This window comes from Triticum dicoccoides, chromosome 1A (genome assembly GCF_002162155.2).
Source record: "Triticum dicoccoides isolate Atlit2015 ecotype Zavitan chromosome 1A, WEW_v2.0, whole genome shotgun sequence".
Taxonomy (NCBI): domain Eukaryota; kingdom Viridiplantae; phylum Streptophyta; class Magnoliopsida; order Poales; family Poaceae; genus Triticum; species Triticum dicoccoides.
The window spans coordinates 17,191,940-17,209,450 of NC_041380.1; the positions used below are offsets into that span (position 1 = coordinate 17,191,940).

Consider the following 17,511-nt stretch of genomic DNA (forward strand, 5'->3'; position numbering starts at 1 on the left):
ATGGAGCAGGAGTTTCATGCTCTTCTTCGTAACAAGACATGGACTCTCGTTCCTCCACCACCACGGGTAAATGTTATTGACTCAAAATGGGTATTCAAAGTGAAGAAGCATTCGGATGGATCTATTGAGCGTTACAAAGCGCGACTTGTTGCTCGCGGTTTTCGGCAGCGTCATGGTCTTGACTATGAGGACACCTTCAGTCCTGTCGTCAAGCCTACCACTATTCGGCTTCTTCTCTCCATTGCTGTTTCTCGTGGTTGGTCACTTCGTCAACTTGATGTGCAGAATGCTTTTCTACATGGATTTTTGGAGGAAGAGGTTTATATGAAACAGCCGCCTGATTTCTCTGATCCTGATCGTCCTGACTATATCTGTCGTCTTTCCAAAGCACTATATGGTTTGAAGCAAGCTCCTCGTGCCTGGCATGCCCGCCTTGCCTCTGCCCTTCGTGCTCATGGGTTTGTGCCGTCCACTGCTGACACTTCATTATTTCTTCTACAGAAGCCAGAAGTCACTATGTATCTTTTGGTATATGTCGATGATATTATCCTTGTCAGCTCTTCTCAGTATGCTGCTAATGCTCTTGTCTGCTCTCTTGGTGCTGATTTTGCGGTCAAAGATCTTGGGAAGCTTCACTACTTTCTTGGAGTTGAGGTCACTTCTCGTGCTACCGGTCTTGTCCTTATGCAGAAGAAGTACTCCTTGGAGTTGTTACAAAGAGCTGGCATGCTGAAGTGCAAACCGACCACCATACCCATGTCGTCTACCGACAAGATAACAGCTGTTGATGGTGAGCTTTTGTCTCCTGCGGATGCCACAGAGTACAGGAGCATTGTTGGTGGACTTCAGTACTTGACGATCACGAGACCAGATATCTCTTATGCTGTTAACAGGGTTTGTCAGTATCTTCAGGCTCCCAGAGATACTCATTGGGCTGCTGTTAAACGCATTCTTCGTTATGTTCAGTTCACCCTGACATTTGGTATGCATATTCGGCCGACTTCCTCTCGGGTCCTTTCGGCCTTCTCTGATGCAGATTGGGCTGGTAGCCCAGATGACAGGCGATCCACGGGGGGTTATGCAGTATTCTTTGGCTCTAATTTGATCGCCTGGAGTGCTCGGAAACAGGCTACTGTGTCACGTAGCAGTACTGAAGCTGAGTACAAGGTTGTGGCTAATGCTACTGCAGAGATTATTTGGGTCCAGTCTTTGCTTCAGGAGTTGGGTTTGTCTCAACCACAGCCTCCTATTCTTTGGTGTGATAACATCGGTGCTACATACCTTTCTGCAAATCCAGTATTTCATGCCCGAACAAAACACATTGAAGTTGACTATCACTTTGTACGGGAACGTGTATCGCAGAAGCAACTCCAGATCAAGTTTATCTCATCTAAGGATCAACTTGCAGACATCTTCACTAAGCCTTTACCGCTGCCACAGTTTGAGGCTTGTAGGCGCAATCTTACCCTTCTCAGTTCTTTAGAAAGTGGCTAAGATTGAGGGAGGGTGTTAGACTATGTATAGCTTCTGTACTTATGTACGTATTGTAACACAACCATTATATATAATGAGATAAGCCACCCCTAGAGGGTTGCGCTGGTTCCCCAAAACTTATTGTCTTACACGTGATAACCAACTACACCACCCAGACGAGTTGTTATCTTAAAGCCAATTGGTTCTTTAGTTAAAACTTGCTTAAGTGGCTGTTACGAATAATTTCCTTGATAAGCTTTTAGGTGTTATAAAGGCTTAAACCTCAATATCTTCTGTGGATTATTAACACACTCTCTCTTGTTTTATTTTATCTGCGTACTATAGATAATACCTTGCACATTATCGTGGGAATTTTTTGACTATGTGAACATGAATACTTGAATTAATAATATTTTAAATAGATGCAATTATACATATTTATTGAATATAAGTACGTGGAAGCCTGGTGGGTGAAGGGGGCTCCTATATCACAACCTCAAGCTGTAGGGTGGGGAGCGTAAGAGCAACTCTAGTAGACCCCACATTTTGCCGACTTGTAAAATGTGTTTGCAGGTCGCACGGGGACGGTTATGCAGGTCGAATTTTGCGGCGGCAGACTAGAAACCTCAAACAAGGCCCTAAATTTTAAAAAAAGTTGTTTCGCGCGAGAAATTTAAGCAGCAGCTCGCCGGAGCTCGCTTGCATAGATGGTTCTTCTTCGCATAATAAGTTTATACACGCCACATACATACATAAAGGTTAGATATGCTAGACAGGGCCTACGCTACCGCACCACTACAACAAAGAGTGAGCTCACCGGAGCTCCTGCGGTAGCTGCCCATCGGCGGCGATCAGTCGGAGTCGCAGTCGAGGTCGATGTAGAGCTTCGCCTGCTCCGCCTTCATCACGCGCAGGTCGCCCTCCTTCGATGCGTGCGCCTGCGATGCCGTGAGTCCCGTCTCGAGGAAGAGCCGCTCGTACTCGAGCTCGTGCCGAATGCGCTCTTCCATCTCCTCCTGATCCCTCGCCGACCGCTCGAGGACGGCGCGCTCGAGGAGCTCCTCCTACCCCGATGGAAGGTAGTCCTCGGGTCTGATGATGCCTTGGCGCAGCGGCGCATCGGGCATGGCCTCCTCCGGCTCCCTCTTCACCGGAACGAGCCGCGAGCTCGATGCGCCCGCGGATGAGCACCCCACGGACCCGTAGCCAGATGAGCTCCTCGCGGACCAGTTACTGGAGGAGGCGCGGCGGCGACGGGCGCCCTCGAGCTCGAACTCGTCGAGCTCGCGTCGGTTGAATGCCGGCGGCGGCCGGGCATCGTGGTTGAGCCACCAACGCCCCCCCCCCCCGCTTGTGCGCGACGTCAGATCTGGCGCGGCGGTGGCGGTCCGCCTCATCCCCCGAGTCGTCCATGGTGGTTCAAGGCTTGCCGGCGGCGAGAAATGGAGCGGCGCGGTGGGGAATTGGAGGGGAACGCGGCTGCGGGAGGATAGGGTTTCGACCCGCATCTGCCCCGCAAACCTGCAGTTATAGTGGCTCGGGGGTTGCGTTTGCGGGCTGCGGCAAAAAATTTTACGGGCCGGACATCGATGCGGGCTTTGGTCTGGCCAGAAAAATGGGCCGAGCCCCTATAATTGCCGGAATTATGCGGGTTTGCGTCGGATACGGGGTCTGCTAAAGTTGCTCTAAGAGCTTGCATGGCGGTGAAGTGGTGGTGTGGAGGAGGCTAGGAGTTTATGCAACGCGGATGTAGTACGAAAATTCTGAGGGGCATGCACCTGCCCGCCCGTGCCAACTGTCCGTTTGCCCTAAAGATGCTGGATTTCACATAAGCATAGATCAAGTTTTAAGTTTTAGTTTCTGAAATTTATGATTCATTCGTTTGCTCTTATTAAGTTTCAGCAGTTGAGACTTAACAAAATTTAAAAAACTCGCCAAAACATATTCAAAATGGATCTTATTTGAAAGATCTCGAAAAAAAAACACAGGACATAGTACTAGTAGATTGATTTGACAATTGCGAACGTATTTTCCTATAATATCTGCCAGCACACAATAAAAAAAACACATGCACGGAGCCGTGACCCGTCTCCGACGTGGCCAGGTCAAAACATATGCACAGTGAATATGGTGATGTATCTAAATCATTATCTGTTGTGTCCACTTGCCTGAAATAACCGAATATATCTACACATACATGATATCCTTTTTTTTGCGGTTATACATACAGTATATGATATCTACTACTCCCTCCTTCCATCTATATAGGGCTAATGCGTTTTTCAAGACCGTCTTTGACTATTCACAAGATTAATAGTACATGACATGCACAATGTGGAAATTATATCATTGGAAACTCCTTTACACACGAATATAACGATGTGCTTTGTATAAATTGTATGTCATATATTATTGCTCTAACATTTGATCAAAATTAGCCTTAAAAAACGCATTAGGCCCTATATAGATGGAAGGAGGGAGTATCACAATTTACCGGCCGGTCACATGCAAGCACAAAGTTTGACCAAGAAAATGCACACCAACAAATCAGAAAAGAGATGTTTAATTCATCATTTTTACATTTTAATACGTGTCTCATTCATAATTTCGCAACTACTATAATGCATGCCGTACTCGTGACGGCCATATACTGTATATACTCCTACTTGTATAATGCTCCTACTTGCATACGTACATGTACCGGTCAAAATTGCGGAGGGGCCAGCAGCTCCATGGTCACATCGTATTCTGTCAGCCAAACAGAAGACCGGAGCGGCAGGGCACAGGCCAGAGCTACGTTCACTCACGCGACCAAAACAGCGTTCATCATAGCCGACCTAGCCAGCCGCCGCCTTAAAAAAGCCAGCGTTCTCTGCCTTCCGTCGATGCCGGTGCCGGTCCGTCCTGTCTCCGGTAGCCTTAGGACCATGAAGGCAGAGCGGATTTCGGCATTTGCCGATGGAGGGCTCCGTTTCTAGATTATTATTTTTTTTGAGTTTTGTTAGGGTTCATATTCTGTTCAGGAAGGTGAGACGGTGGCGTCTCCCTGAAGATGGAATAAATGTCTCCCCGCCTAGGCCCCGTTCTGGTGATGCGTCTAGCATTATCGATGGGCGTGTGGAGGTGTGTCTTCAGTAGATTTGTCTTTGGTGGATTTGCTCGGATCTGTTCGTCGTTTGTCTTCATTCGTATGTTTTCAGGTTGGATCCTTTTGATCTACACTCTTCATCCGTGGCGGTTGATGTTCTGGTGCGTTGGTTCTATGAGATCTTAGCATGACGACTTCCCGACTGTCTACTACAATAAGGTTTGCCCGACTCCGGCAAAAGAGGGGTGATGACAGCGGCGTGCCTTCGGCTCGCTTCAATATTTGTAGTCGTCGCTAAGAGATCTACCGATCTGGATGTAATTTTTATCATTTTTAGTGTTCATTGCACTATTATAATTAAAGATGAATAGATTGAAAGTTTTCTCGCAAAAAAACAAAAACAGAAAACCCCAAAACAATGGCAGTTACAAGACACACAATTGATTTGACAACTTGGTACGTACTAGTACATAATGGCCACAAGTTGCATATCTGTTTTCTTCCGGCCACGAATTTGTGAGGTGTACACGCACGCACCCGTGTCCCTTCCCACGCAGCCAGGTCAAAACACATGCACACCGTACCTTTGGTGATCCATGAATCGTGCCTCATGCATGAATGCTCCTCCTCCTCCTCCCACTTGAAAAGAATGCATGAATGTTAGCCCATACATGCAGGGGCGGAGCTCTGTAGGGGCAGACCCGGGCCATGGCCCGCCCAGGAATTTGACAATTTTTTTTTTTTACTACTAGTCGTCTTAGCCCAGCCCACTAGCCCACGCACGCACTGGCCATCGTCTCCTCGTCTCACGGACGCTGCACGCACAAGCACACTCGTGCCTTCCCCAATTCCCCATCCTCTCAGTCCAAGAGACTCATGTAGGCTGTAGCCACGCTGCCGACGACCACCGCCGTGGACAGGGAACACGGTCCACCTGAGCACGCCGATCGCCATCTCTCGGAGCAACCGCCGCCGCAACGCCCGCCCGGATCTCGCCTCGCCCCTGTAAATGCTCCCTCCCGCCGTCCGTCATCCGCCGGGATCCAGTGCGCCGTGCGTGCTGCCGGCCATCCATTCCTGCGTTTGTTCTCCTCCAACTCCAAGTCTCCAAATCTGGCGCATGACCTGGGCCAGCCCCTTCTCCTTTTGTATTCTGTCGCCGGCGCCCCCATGACTTAGCCCCTTGCCGTAGGCACACTTCACATGTAAAATTTCCCCCGCAAATTCTGAATTTGTTAAGCAATTACCTGATTTTGTTCATTTCCATACACGCAGTGATTAGTGATAAATAATAGCCTGATCTAGTATGAAGATCAGTAAGACTCCGAAAAGAATTGATCTAGTATGAAGATCAGTAAGACAAGATTGCACAATAAGATGGAATGTGAGAATCTGGCTAATAACTTGTTAGTTTACATAAATGGTGGAATTCTAGAAAACTACAACCACGAAGATGTCATTGCAGATTTTATAAGCAAGAAGGATCGTTGAGTTCATTGTATGTGAGTAGGTCCATGTCTAATGTCGCAGACACTTTTGTATTAGCTTGCCCAATAGTAGTGACTCATGGTTGAACTGTACTTTGGTGCTTGTAATATGTCCTTATGTGTCAGAATTTAGAAAAAAATGTGTTCTTCTTCAGTCTGGCCCGCCCAACTTTTTCGTTTAAGCTCCGCCACTGCATACATGTGTGTGAAACCTTTGCTTTGTCGATCTTGATCGATCGTGACGCGGTCCCCTTGAAAACAAACACACGCTTGCATATACTCCCTCCGTAAACTAATATAAAAGTGTTTAGAATACTAAAATAGTGATCTAAACACTTATATATTAGTTTACAGAGGGAGTACTACAGTAGTACATAGCATATATCCTACCGGCTGGTCACATGCATAAAGTTTGACAACAGAAATACACGCCGAGAAATGAGAAAACGAGACTAGTTTCCCTCGGAAAAAACAAGTACACGTACAAGACGAGACGAGACGGTGCATGTATGTACGGACCGCGTATGGTGACAGCGAACCAATTGCACTTGGTATCTGTCCTACTCGGGACGACCATCTACACATATAATACTCCCTCCGTCCGAAAATACTTGTCATGAAAATGAAAAAAACATATATCTAAACGTATTTTAATTTTAAATATATTATTTTCTATTCATTTTGACGACAAGTATTTTGGGACGGAGGGAGTACTCCCACTTGCACATACATACGTATACCCATGTGTACCGGCCGGCCACAACGCATGAAATTGTATCTTCTCAGCTAAGCACAACAATGCTAGAGGACATACACATACGCCATTGATTTGACAATTTGGTTACCAGCCACAAAACTGTATTGGCCAGATATATATACCTAAATAAATGTCATAAAAAGAAAATCTTGGGTGCATGAATCGTGCCTCGTCCGCGAATGGCGATGCATTATTTTGTTGATCTCGATCGCGACAAGGTCCACTGCTTGAGACGTTTTCCCGGCTAGCTAGAAACAAATAAGATAAAGAAAAAGTAGGCGACCGGTGTACGGATATCGCCGTAACCGCCAATATTGTCGCACCCACGTACCGCCCACATAAACAAATACGGAGGCGTTGTACGGACGGCGATCTGGCGTGGCAATCGCGCGGCAGCCGAAATTGACCGTTTGGATTTGAATATTCGCCTTTTTCAGGATAATATTCGCTTTTATCCGTGGAACCACTCTCGATGCTGGACCATCAAATGTATAATCAGAGTAGAAAACATACTGGCGCACAAGCAGTTAGCTATGATTTCATTAACATTCGTTTCACACTCTCTCCGATTCAAAATAACTGTCGCATTTTTGAACTAAAGTTCTGCCACAGTTCAAAACTTCGACACTTATTATGGATTGAAAGGAGTACCATACATATTGTGGCGATAAGTTTGTTTTTTTCCCCATTGATGATGATAAGCTTGATTGGCTGGCACCTGTTCATCTGGACTCAGACACAGCCAGGTCAATTGGTGCTATCATGCCTAGAGAGTGGTTCTCAAAACTTATCGCCATGTTTTTTTGAGTACTACTTCCTCTGTTCCTAAATATTTGTTTTTTAGAGGTTTTAAATGATGACTACATACATAGCGAAATGAGTGAATCTATACTTCAAAATATGTCTATATACATCCGTATGTGGTGACCATTTAAAATCTCTAAAAAAACAAATATTTAGAAACGGAGGGAGGGAGTAGTATACAAGAAAACATAGCGGCATTCTCAAAAAATAATAATAATACGGGCACATGAGCGATGAGGCACATCGTACATTTTGGCATTGTTTAAGCACTTGTAGATAATACCATGGCGGTAAGTTTTGCGTTGGTTTGATCTTTTGCCCCGCGGATAAGCTCGGCTGGCCCGCTTGCCCTCGTGTCGACGCCCGCGAGCAGAGGCGGCCGGCGAGGCGAGGCCAACCCCAACCCCAACCACCACCCCGCCCGCGCCGCCCCTCCCTTTCCCTCGCCTTTTCGGCCCCATCAATGGCTCCCTCCACCTCCTTCTAGAAGCCTCCTGCCCCACCACCCGTGCTAGCGGTAGTGTATCGGGTTCCCCTTCCTTCCTTCCTCCCTCCCTCCCTCTCCCTGCCCGCACTGTCCCATCGCCCGCCCGCCCGCTCGCTTTCTGCCTTTCCCCCGCTCGCTGGGTGGCGGTGGTGGTGGAGGAACTTGGCGCACGGGGAAAAGGAGGGGCGGAGGGGGACGCACGCAAAGGCAGATATACTTTCCACCGCCAGACTCCTCCTGGCTGGAGGAGTTCCGATTCCCCCCCTCTCTTTCTCTCTCTTCTTTCTCTCTCTCTTTCTTGCTCTGGAAGCAGGGGAGGAAATGGGTTCTGATTTGGGCGCGCCGTGGTTCGGTCCGGCTGATTTGGGAGGTCTGCTCGCTTGATTCGGGTTCGCTGATTGACGGGCCGGTTCATCTCCGGCGGCTCCATTCGAGGGCCGGTCCGGCGAGCGAGCCAGTCGCCATGGGGAACTGCTGGGGCGCCAAGATCAGCTCCGACAGCTCCTCCTCCTCCCCTTCAGGTGCGTTCCTGCGTCTTCCTCCCTCCCTCCGCCTCCTCATGCTATTTCACAAATCTTTTTACCACTACTACAGTATATACTAGCAGTACGACTAGTTCATAACTAATCTGTGCCCATAGGGTCCAATAAACAAATCCCGAATGAAAAACAAGTGCTCAACAAACCATTTCTCTCTCTCTCTCTCTCTGTCTCTCTAATCTGGTGGTTTGGTTTGTGCCGACTTCGTGCTCTGCATCTCTTCTCTCCTCCCCGAAACCAGCCTTCGGTCATGCTGATTCCATTTCGGTCCAATCCAACTGCTTCAACATTGGGTAAACAGCAGGTTCAGTTAACTACTGTAGTAACTTAATCCGGTTCCTCCCAAATATCAAGTAGAATACCACCCAATAAATCACTGGTCTGTGTTAACTCTCTACGAGTACTACTTTGCATCTCTTCACTTTTTTCCGGAACTAAAACTAGAACTGGGTGATGCTGATTTCGTTCCGTTTAATCTGCTTCAGATTGTTGAGCCACTAAATTCAGTGCAGCACAAACTTAATTTGTCTCCTATAGGAAAATTCAGTCCATCCTTTGGAAAAATCCGTCGCGAGCTTGGACTCTTCCTCTTGGGCTGCTTCATGTGTAAGGAATCATGCCTTTCCGTTCTGGGCCTAGGGGAGAGGAAGCTTCGGATGTACATGCTTCTGTTAACTTTATCTGACTTTTCCTCTGATTTTTCTGAGTGCCCAGTTCAAATCAGACTGAGAGGAAAGCTCAAATTTTGATGCTACTTTTGGCCAAATCCACGTGCTTCCCTTCAAAGTTATTGACTGTCCTGTTTTGGATGTTCAGTCTTCTTTTCTAAGCGAAACTAGAGAGCGAAATGCATATTTAGTCCGACCTAACTTATCCATGATGAACCTATTTTCTGTTCAATGTTGGGCAGATAGGATGAATGATAAGGGACATCAACTTATTTGTGCTAAAATGTGATTGAATAATCTTTGGCTAAGTCTGAACCATCATCCTATAATGACCAGGGACAAATTCCAAGTATGCTAGTAGGAATGGGGCGGCCTTGAGCAGCTCCAGCAGCTATGCCTCCGCGGCGTCAGTGCCACGGAGCGAGGGTGAGATTCTGGAGTCAGCGAATGTCAAGGCCTTCTCTTTCAATGAGCTGAGGACCGCCACGAGAAACTTCCGGCCGGACAGTGTGCTAGGCGAGGGAGGGTTCGGGTCAGTCTTCAAGGGGTGGATCGATGAGAAGACCCTCACCCCAACCAAGCCTGGCACCGGGATGGTCATTGCTGTGAAGAAGCTTAATCAGGAAAGCTATCAGGGCCATAGGGAATGGCTGGTTAGTGACAATTTTGCCTGCTGGAGATGGGATTTCTTGTTTATTTCAGTTTTGCATTGTGTCTGACATGCTCTTCCTTTGGGACGCAGGCTGAAGTGAATTACCTTGGACAACTATCGCACCCGAATCTTGTAAAGCTCGTTGGGTACTGTGTTGAAGACGAACAGCGGCTTCTCGTCTACGAGTTCATGCCTCGTGGGAGTTTGGAGAATCATCTCTTTAGGAGTAAGTGCCTGGCCTTTTACTTTCTCTATTCGCTGGGTGTTATTCTACAGTTTTCTAAAGTGTCTGAACATTCAGGGAGTACACATTTCCAGCCGCTCTCCTGGAACCTTCGGATGAAAATTGCCCATGGAGCAGCTAAGGGGCTCGCGTTTCTCCACAGTGACAAGGCCAAAGTCATCTACCGTGATTTCAAAACCTCAAATATCCTCCTAGATGCAGTATATATATCCACAGCCTTGAAGGATCTTTTACTTTGTGTCCAAAAAATATCTCTATCAGTCGGTCTGACAGTCACGCAATTTCTTCTTCAGAACTACGACGCAAAGCTCTCAGATTTTGGCCTGGCGAAGGACGGACCGACCGGTGACAAGAGCCATGTGTCCACAAGGGTGATGGGGACATATGGGTATGCTGCACCAGAATACCTTGCAACAGGTAGCTTGGTCATTCCACTTTCAGAATCCTCAGCTGCACAGATATCTTGCTGAAAATCTAACCACACGTGCCTGAATCGTGATTGCGTTGTCACTCTGGTTGCGTCATCAATCAAGATGCCAAACTTAACTAATTTTTCGGTTACAACCTTTCAATCCTCATGTGCCCAAATATGTTGCTGAAAATCTAAACACATCTACCTGAAACGTGCTTGCATCGTCACTCCGGTTGCGTCATCAACCATCATGCCGAACTTAAACTAATTTTCCTGCTACAACATTTCCATGATCAGGCCACCTGACCACGAAGAGCGACGTGTACAGCTTCGGCGTGGTCCTCCTGGAGATGCTGTCGGGGCGGCGCGCGGTGGACAAGAACCGGCCGACCGGCGAGCACAACCTGGTGGAGTGGGCGCGGCCGTACCTGACGAGCAAGCGGCGCATCTTCCGCGTCCTGGACCCCCGTCTGGGCGGGCAGTACTCCCTGACCAAGGCCCAGAAGGCGGCGTCGCTGGCGCTACAGTGCCTCTCAGTAGACTCGAGGAACAGGCCGAGCATGGAGCAGGTTGTCGTGGCGCTGGAGCAGCTCCACGACGCCAAGGAGGGAGGGAACAGCCCTCGCCCGCAGCTGCAGAGAAAGCCGAGCAGCAACCGGAGCCTGACCGGCTCGAGACCATCGTCGACCAAGGGGAACAACAACAGGCCCGCTTCGTCGAGACCGGTTTGACCGGCCGAGTGGGATCACATAGCATAATCTACTAGAGAGATGCCTTGAGGTGTAATGTATGTATGGTATAATAGGGGTTTTAGAGTTGATCTGCGAAGAGGCAGCGGATTTGTGAATGTTTTGTGCCTGTGTTGTAGGGCTGTACCTTTGCAGATTCTAGTGTTGGTATGTACAGCTTGTATCTATCCGGTTGTAGCTAGTCTGTATGTAGTTATTTTTGTCAATGCCTGGTTGCTTTGGTTCTGACTCATGAGGCCCAGAGGCTTTGTTTACATCATCTGATTTAGATGCATGCACCCTGTTAAACCAAACCCTTAGAATATGAAGATGAACAGTGTATATTACTATGTAAGAACATATTTGACACTTCATTTATCAAATGTGAATGAACAATCACAGGGATGTTGACCATTTTGTTGATATCATAATCATATAGTGCTAGTATAGTAGTAGTATATGTTCCAGAGAATGTCACCTTCTGTAATTTTAAACGGTTGGCCACATTGATCTTTTTTATTTACTTGGTGGGTTCGGCCAAATTATCCTTGTTTTTTTAGGGGTTTCAGCCAAATTGTCTGGGCAAGCGTATGGCGGCGGCCCAAGGCAGAGCACGCAGCAGCTCAGCCGCCAAAACAGAGCTCGCCATCGCTCCCCTCCGGCCCAACTGCCGCTCCTCCTCCTCCTCGGTCGACGCCGGCGCCGGTGGATGGCTCCGCCGCGCCAAATCGAGCCCCTCACGCCGCGAGCCGCTCCTCCTCCTCAGCCTGCAATCCCCGCCGAGCTCCGATCCCCGCCGCCGTCAGGCTCCTCCGATCCGCGGGCGATCGCCGGGGCGCCGCCAAGATCAGCCCCGGCTCCTCCCGTTCCTTTAGGTGCGCGTTTTTATTCTTCAGTAAAATAGTACGTACTATACTTTGATAGATAGATTTCAGACTGCTGTACTTCATTAACTGACTAGCAAAGCTGATAGATAGATCCCATCTTCTCTGTTCCTGTTGGATGGTAAAATTTGACATGTGCTCTTCACGGAGGTAATCAGCTAAATAGTATTCTGGCGTCCGATCGACCAGGTTAATACTCACCATAACAACGAATGTTTTGATGATGAACTATACTAGTTGCAAAACCATATGAAAACATCCTTCTGGACAATGTTAGCCCCCGTCATGATTTATATTACTATTATTGCAGGCACTAATGCAATGGCGAGATTCTCAATTGTGTTTCCTCATGATATAGTTACTGAGAGTAAACACCATCTGTCAGCTTCATGGATTCTTTTCCAAGATGTTTCATACCAAGAAAGCCTTTTTAACACAATGGCATTGGTATCGATGTTAATGCCCAAGTTACTATTCTGACAGGAATTTATCCGAGAACAAGGTGGCCGATTGAGCATGCCGATGCTCTACAGATATGCTCAGTAATTTCCCATTAGGTACGTACTTGTTGTTAGATACAGTGTTCTCTGAGTCTGTATGTGTAGTGGGCACGCCAGTATCACATTAATTTTGGTGATGGTATTCACATTATTAGGTGGGCAGAGATTACTCCAAAGAGGAGACGTCCTTTGTCTTGCAAATATGGAAATACCAGTGCTCAGTTATCCAGAAATTCCAATGGTATGTTCAAGCTTGGTGTAATTACTTTGTTCCTCGTTCTTGATTTGTTACAATCCTACAAGGTATCACTCAAAGAACTTTATTAGAATTGTAACAGCTGATTTTGCTTCTACAATTTTGTTCTATGCACCACCTGTACATTGCATCCCCAGTCGGGCATTTATATGCCTTGAATGGAACAATGAAATATCGATGATGGTATTCATATTATAAGGTGTACGGAGAGTATCATGTTAATCTTGATGATGGTATTCATATTATTAGGTTAAACGGAGAGTACTCTGAAGACCAGGCTTTGCTTTGTTTTGCAAGGATGGAAATGCCGATGTTCAGTCATTTAGAAAAATATATATTCCAGTGGTATGTTCAAGCTTAGTGTAATTACTGTCTTCTTCGTTCTTGGTTTGTTACAATCGTATAAAATAGCACTCGAACAACTTAATAAAAATTGACACTAGGTGCTTGGTGCCAGAGACCTTGCACAAACGCCTGTATGCCATATCATCTGATTAGAGACGCTACAGAATAATAAGTCGAGGAACATGTGATTAGATAAGAGATAGAAGAAAATAATAGAATAGTCAAACAATCCAAATCAGAATAGGAGAAGCATTGGGCATACATTGTATATCTCACTCTCACCCACAACCTACTCACATATGCCCCACCAGCAACTTCAGGGTGTTATAATTTCCCCCTTGAAATTACCAAATACTTCTATCATTCTAATTTTCTCTAATAATTTAAACTTCTACCCTTAAGACAGATGGGCGCGGCAACGCACACATTTCTGTTCTAGTGGACATCGTATGAGGCGTCCAAACCAGGGGATGAGTCAGACCTCTTCTCTCCAGGGACCTTTCGACGGCCTTTGTCTTCTCCAGAGCGGCTGTGGCTTTTCCCTTGAGGGAAGGAATTTTCGGCTGTTGAGCACAAAGAAGGGAGCCCGGGCACAAGATCTCAGCCGTTCTCGCCTCAGAGGAGGGGTCCACGTTCCCTGTCATCGGCTCCTCGGAGGGCACACTAATAGAGTACTGAGGGCCCCTTGTCCTGGAGGTGCTCACGTACATGGTTGACTAGCAAGCCTCCCAACTGCCAGGAAATGGAAAGCTGAGATGCAAAGGAAGTAAGGAACATAAAACAAGCAAACCAATGGGAGGAAAGAGTTAGCGCACGTGGAAGACAAAAAGCTGGCACAAGCCAGGAAGGCGCGTGCCATCATAGGCGGCTCACAGTTGCTGGTCTGGCGCACCTTTGACATGATTCGCAAGGCTGTGAGCCCTGCCTAGCACCTCCTTGCTGAGGCACCATGGGATGTCACCCAAGGTGGTCAGCGCCCACATGGGTTGACATCTCAAGTGCGCGGGCTAGATCCGACTCCTGATGAACTCATCCATGATCCCCCTTCCCAAGCGCCCTTTGCTCACCAAGGCCGAGATGAGAGGCTCTAGAGCCCGGGCCACTTTTAGGTCCACCTGAGAAAGGATCTCCTCCTAGGTTGATGGCTCCCTAGTGCTGAACGCCATCACGCCATCAGGGCCTGCATTGGCGCAGTAGAACTGTAGGTCGTGCCAACCCATGTTTGAGGAAGGGGCGATGATCTACGGCGCCCCCTTGATGCTCCTCCTGGTGAAGCAAGGGCATCTGACTTGAGAGAGCTCTTCCTTGGAGAAGTAAAGCTTAGTGAAAAATAGAGCTTCCCATAAAAGCAAAGTCGGGCTTGACCCCCAAGAAGCCTTCATAGAGCACGATGAACTCGATCACCTGAAGGACCCTGTGGGGATTCAGGTTGTGGATCTCCAGCTCATAATACTGGAGCAACCCACGAAGGAAGGGGTGGACCGTGAGAGAGAATCCCCTCTTGAAAAGGGGGCTAAAGATCATCACCCACGCCCTCTAAAAGTTGTGGGGTACTCTCCTTCTCGGGTTAGCGCCACTGAAGATCATGGGGGAAGACAGCCAAACCTTGCAACCTCTCCATCTCGTCGAGGGAGAAGGAGGAGCGTCTCCAAATGACGGGCTTCCTCGCCCCTCTTTCCCCGCTGGAGGTCACCTATGGAGCCCTCGCCGTTTCAGAGGACTCTTCCCCATCCACGACGTCCTCCTCCGCAGCTTCTTCTCCTCCCCGGCGTCGGCAAGTTCAACGCTGGGAATCGGCCCACATGCCGCATCTAATGTCGCCTGTGCCTAGCTTAGAATGCAGAATGATTGTGTCCGGCTGCCCCCTCAATTCGGCTGGTGGCGAGGCCGATGTGGGGATAACCATTACTGATGGAACTCCCGGTGTGAGGCTCGGGGACAAAGGGGAAGATGGCTCCATGAGAGCTCGAGGTGAGCCGTGGAAATGCATGGCGGTGGCGCTTGAGTGCGGAGGACGCGGCGAAGGAGATGCAAACTCCTATGGGGGAAGTTGGGGAAGAGATGTGACGGACCCTACCGCTTCTTCCCGAACCCCCTTAAATAAAGCAGGGGGAGGTCGAAAGAGTTCCATACCCGAGGCGTCGTCAGGCGTCACGATGCGGCCATTCAAAGCTTCGATGTGACAAGACGTGTCAGTGACCCTCGGTCCTGCTGATGCCATCAATACCCTTTCTCTCCTTGCGGAACTGAACCGAACCCACTAATAGCGCGAGGTGTCCTGAGAACCTCCCAAAAGACCGTGCGTCATGGGGGGGGGACCTCTCCTTTGATCATGGCAACGGAGGTCGGGGAGTTAGGATGCTACCATTGGACGGAGCACCATAGAAGGATCAGGCAGACAACAAGTCTCACGTCATCCCGCCCGAGGATGCGGAGGTGCTAATGAGGGAACTGAAGATCAAGGCGCCCTTGAAGGATGTGTAACTATATTACTGGAATTGTGGTGCAGCTGCCATATGTGAGCGGTGGGTGGAAAATAATGTTGAACTTGTTCATGACGGTGATACTAGCAACACTAAGGGCGCGTTCGGCAGTCCACCAGCTCCTTCAAATTCTAGAATCTGCGGAGCAGCTGTTTGCTGGCTCCAAGGATTTTAACTACCGCTCCGGGAGCGGAGCCATGGAGTCGAGGGAAACCGAACGCGGCCTAAGGCTAGTACCATAAGGTTCTAAAGCTACTATAGTATGATTGAACTCTAGTTTGGTCTGGACTTGCTCTATATATATGTTCTTAGCAGAATTGAACTCTAGTTTGGTCTGGACTTGTAAGACTATGAAATCTAGTCTTCTGTTCGTAATTAGTGTGTAATCCATAATGCTTTACGCACGATGCTCCACAACCAAATGTATGTGATGTTTCCTTTCATCGCACACAATTACTTTAACACAATCGTGTGCCTAGTAGAGTATATAATAATCCCAACACAATTGTATGCGCTATCACGAGTTATCGCACACGATTTGGATGGAGCCAACCATGAGCGGCACTTCACACGTGGTGCCCCTGTTTTGTAACAAGTGCACTGTTTCCCCATCATCGCACACAATTCATTGATTTTGATCGTGTGCCATGTAGCCCGCACTATTGTGGTGATGTAATCGTTTGCGCTATCATGAGTTATCACACATAGGACGGACAACCTAACTCTGTGCCCGTTATCACACATGACTCTTTTCAAAATCATGCCCGATGGATCAGCCATCGCACACATTTGACTCTCAGGCACCTAATTTGATTTTTGTAACGTGTGTGATACGTGTGATAACCTGCATCACGACGCTAAGGTGTGCGATAGGTGGAGGCGTGGAGCTTAATAGTACCATTTTGCATCAGTGTTTAGAACGTAATCACAAACCAAACTGCCCGTGATTCTGGATAGATCGTTACCATTAAGTTATACTCCCTCCGTTCGGAATTACTTGTCTGGAAATGGATGTATGTAGAACTAAAATATGTCTAGATACATCCATTTCTGCGACAAGTAATTCCGAACGGAAGGAGTAGATCCAATCATTGAAATATAATGATGCGTATCAACGTGATGCCTCGAAAGGAACACCGTATTATGCTTCTAGTATATGATAGATAGATAGAATATTCCTCAGGATGATCAAGTGCAACACATTTACTTCCACTCATACTGGATCACCAGCAATATGTATGATATTTAAGTCCGAAAACAGTGTAAGCTCCCTCCCGTGCTGCTCCCGCGGGCGGCCCGGGAGTAACCCCAGTTGCCGCCGCCAACACACACCCACCGTTCCTCCTTCCCTCGCCGCCGTCGGCGGGAGCCGCCGGGCAAAGCCCACGCAGCTCGGCGTCGGCGGGGGGTGTTCCCTCCTTTTGGGGCTGGGCAGTGCGGGCTGCTCGCCTTGGTGGGAGTTCGACCCGATGTGTGGAGTTTGGGAGCTCAGGGAGGCGCGGCATGCTGGCGAGGCGGCTCAGCGGTGGCGTTGTTGCGCTGGTCGCAGCGCAGGCGTGCGAGGTCTCGAGCCCACACGGATCTGGCATCTCGAGGGCGCGCGTTGAGGTGAGGCGACCGTGTCTGGAGGAGCGGCATGGCTGCACTGGGAGGGTCGTGCTCATGCGCCGGGGATCCGAATCTGGCGCCTTGATGTCGCGCCCT

At 48.4% G+C, this 17,511-nt stretch overlaps 1 protein-coding gene and 1 long non-coding RNA gene across 6 annotated transcripts; both read left to right on the top strand.

Annotated features, from left to right (window-relative positions):
• The first annotated feature begins 8,053 nt into the window (after positions 1 to 8,053).
• LOC119359458 (receptor-like cytoplasmic kinase 176) lies at positions 8,054 to 11,668 on the top strand. Of its 4 annotated transcripts, none has more exons than XM_037625657.1 (6): positions 8,056 to 8,617; positions 9,640 to 9,956; positions 10,046 to 10,181; positions 10,257 to 10,354; positions 10,493 to 10,616; positions 10,909 to 11,668. In XM_037625657.1, the coding sequence occupies exons 1-6, from the start codon at positions 8,560 to 8,562 to the stop codon at positions 11,340 to 11,342; spliced, it is 1,167 nt and encodes a 388-aa protein (XP_037481554.1). In that variant the 5' UTR covers positions 8,056 to 8,559; the 3' UTR covers positions 11,343 to 11,668. The 4 variants fall into 4 exon arrangements, with proteins under 4 accessions (XP_037481543.1, XP_037481540.1, XP_037481554.1 ...); XM_037625651.1 differs by having other exon boundaries at positions 8,059 to 8,617; positions 10,257 to 10,399; XM_037625646.1 differs by having other exon boundaries at positions 8,054 to 8,617; positions 10,046 to 10,399.
• A 311-nt stretch (positions 11,669 to 11,979) lies between these two features.
• Positions 11,980 to 13,169, top strand: LOC119359491. Of its 2 annotated transcripts, none has more exons than XR_005172569.1 (3): positions 11,980 to 12,214; positions 12,707 to 12,780; positions 12,879 to 13,169. It is a non-coding gene; the product is annotated as an uncharacterized LOC119359491 (long non-coding RNA). The 2 variants fall into 2 exon arrangements; XR_005172566.1 differs by lacking the exon at positions 11,980 to 12,214 and adding an exon at positions 12,535 to 12,590.
• The last annotated feature ends 4,342 nt before the right edge of the window (positions 13,170 to 17,511 follow it).

Coding starts and splice junctions, on each gene's coding strand:
- LOC119359458 (XM_037625643.1), top strand. CDS start 8,560: ATGGGGAACTGCTGGGGCGCCAAGATCAGCTCCGACAGCTCCTCCTCC. Junction 8,618..9,639: donor CTCCTCCTCCTCCCCTTCAG/GTGCGTTCCTGC, acceptor TATAATGACCAG/GGACAAATTCCAAGTATGCT. Junction 10,617..10,908: donor ACCAGAATACCTTGCAACAG/GTAGCTTGGTCA, acceptor TTCCATGATCAG/GCCACCTGACCACGAAGAGC.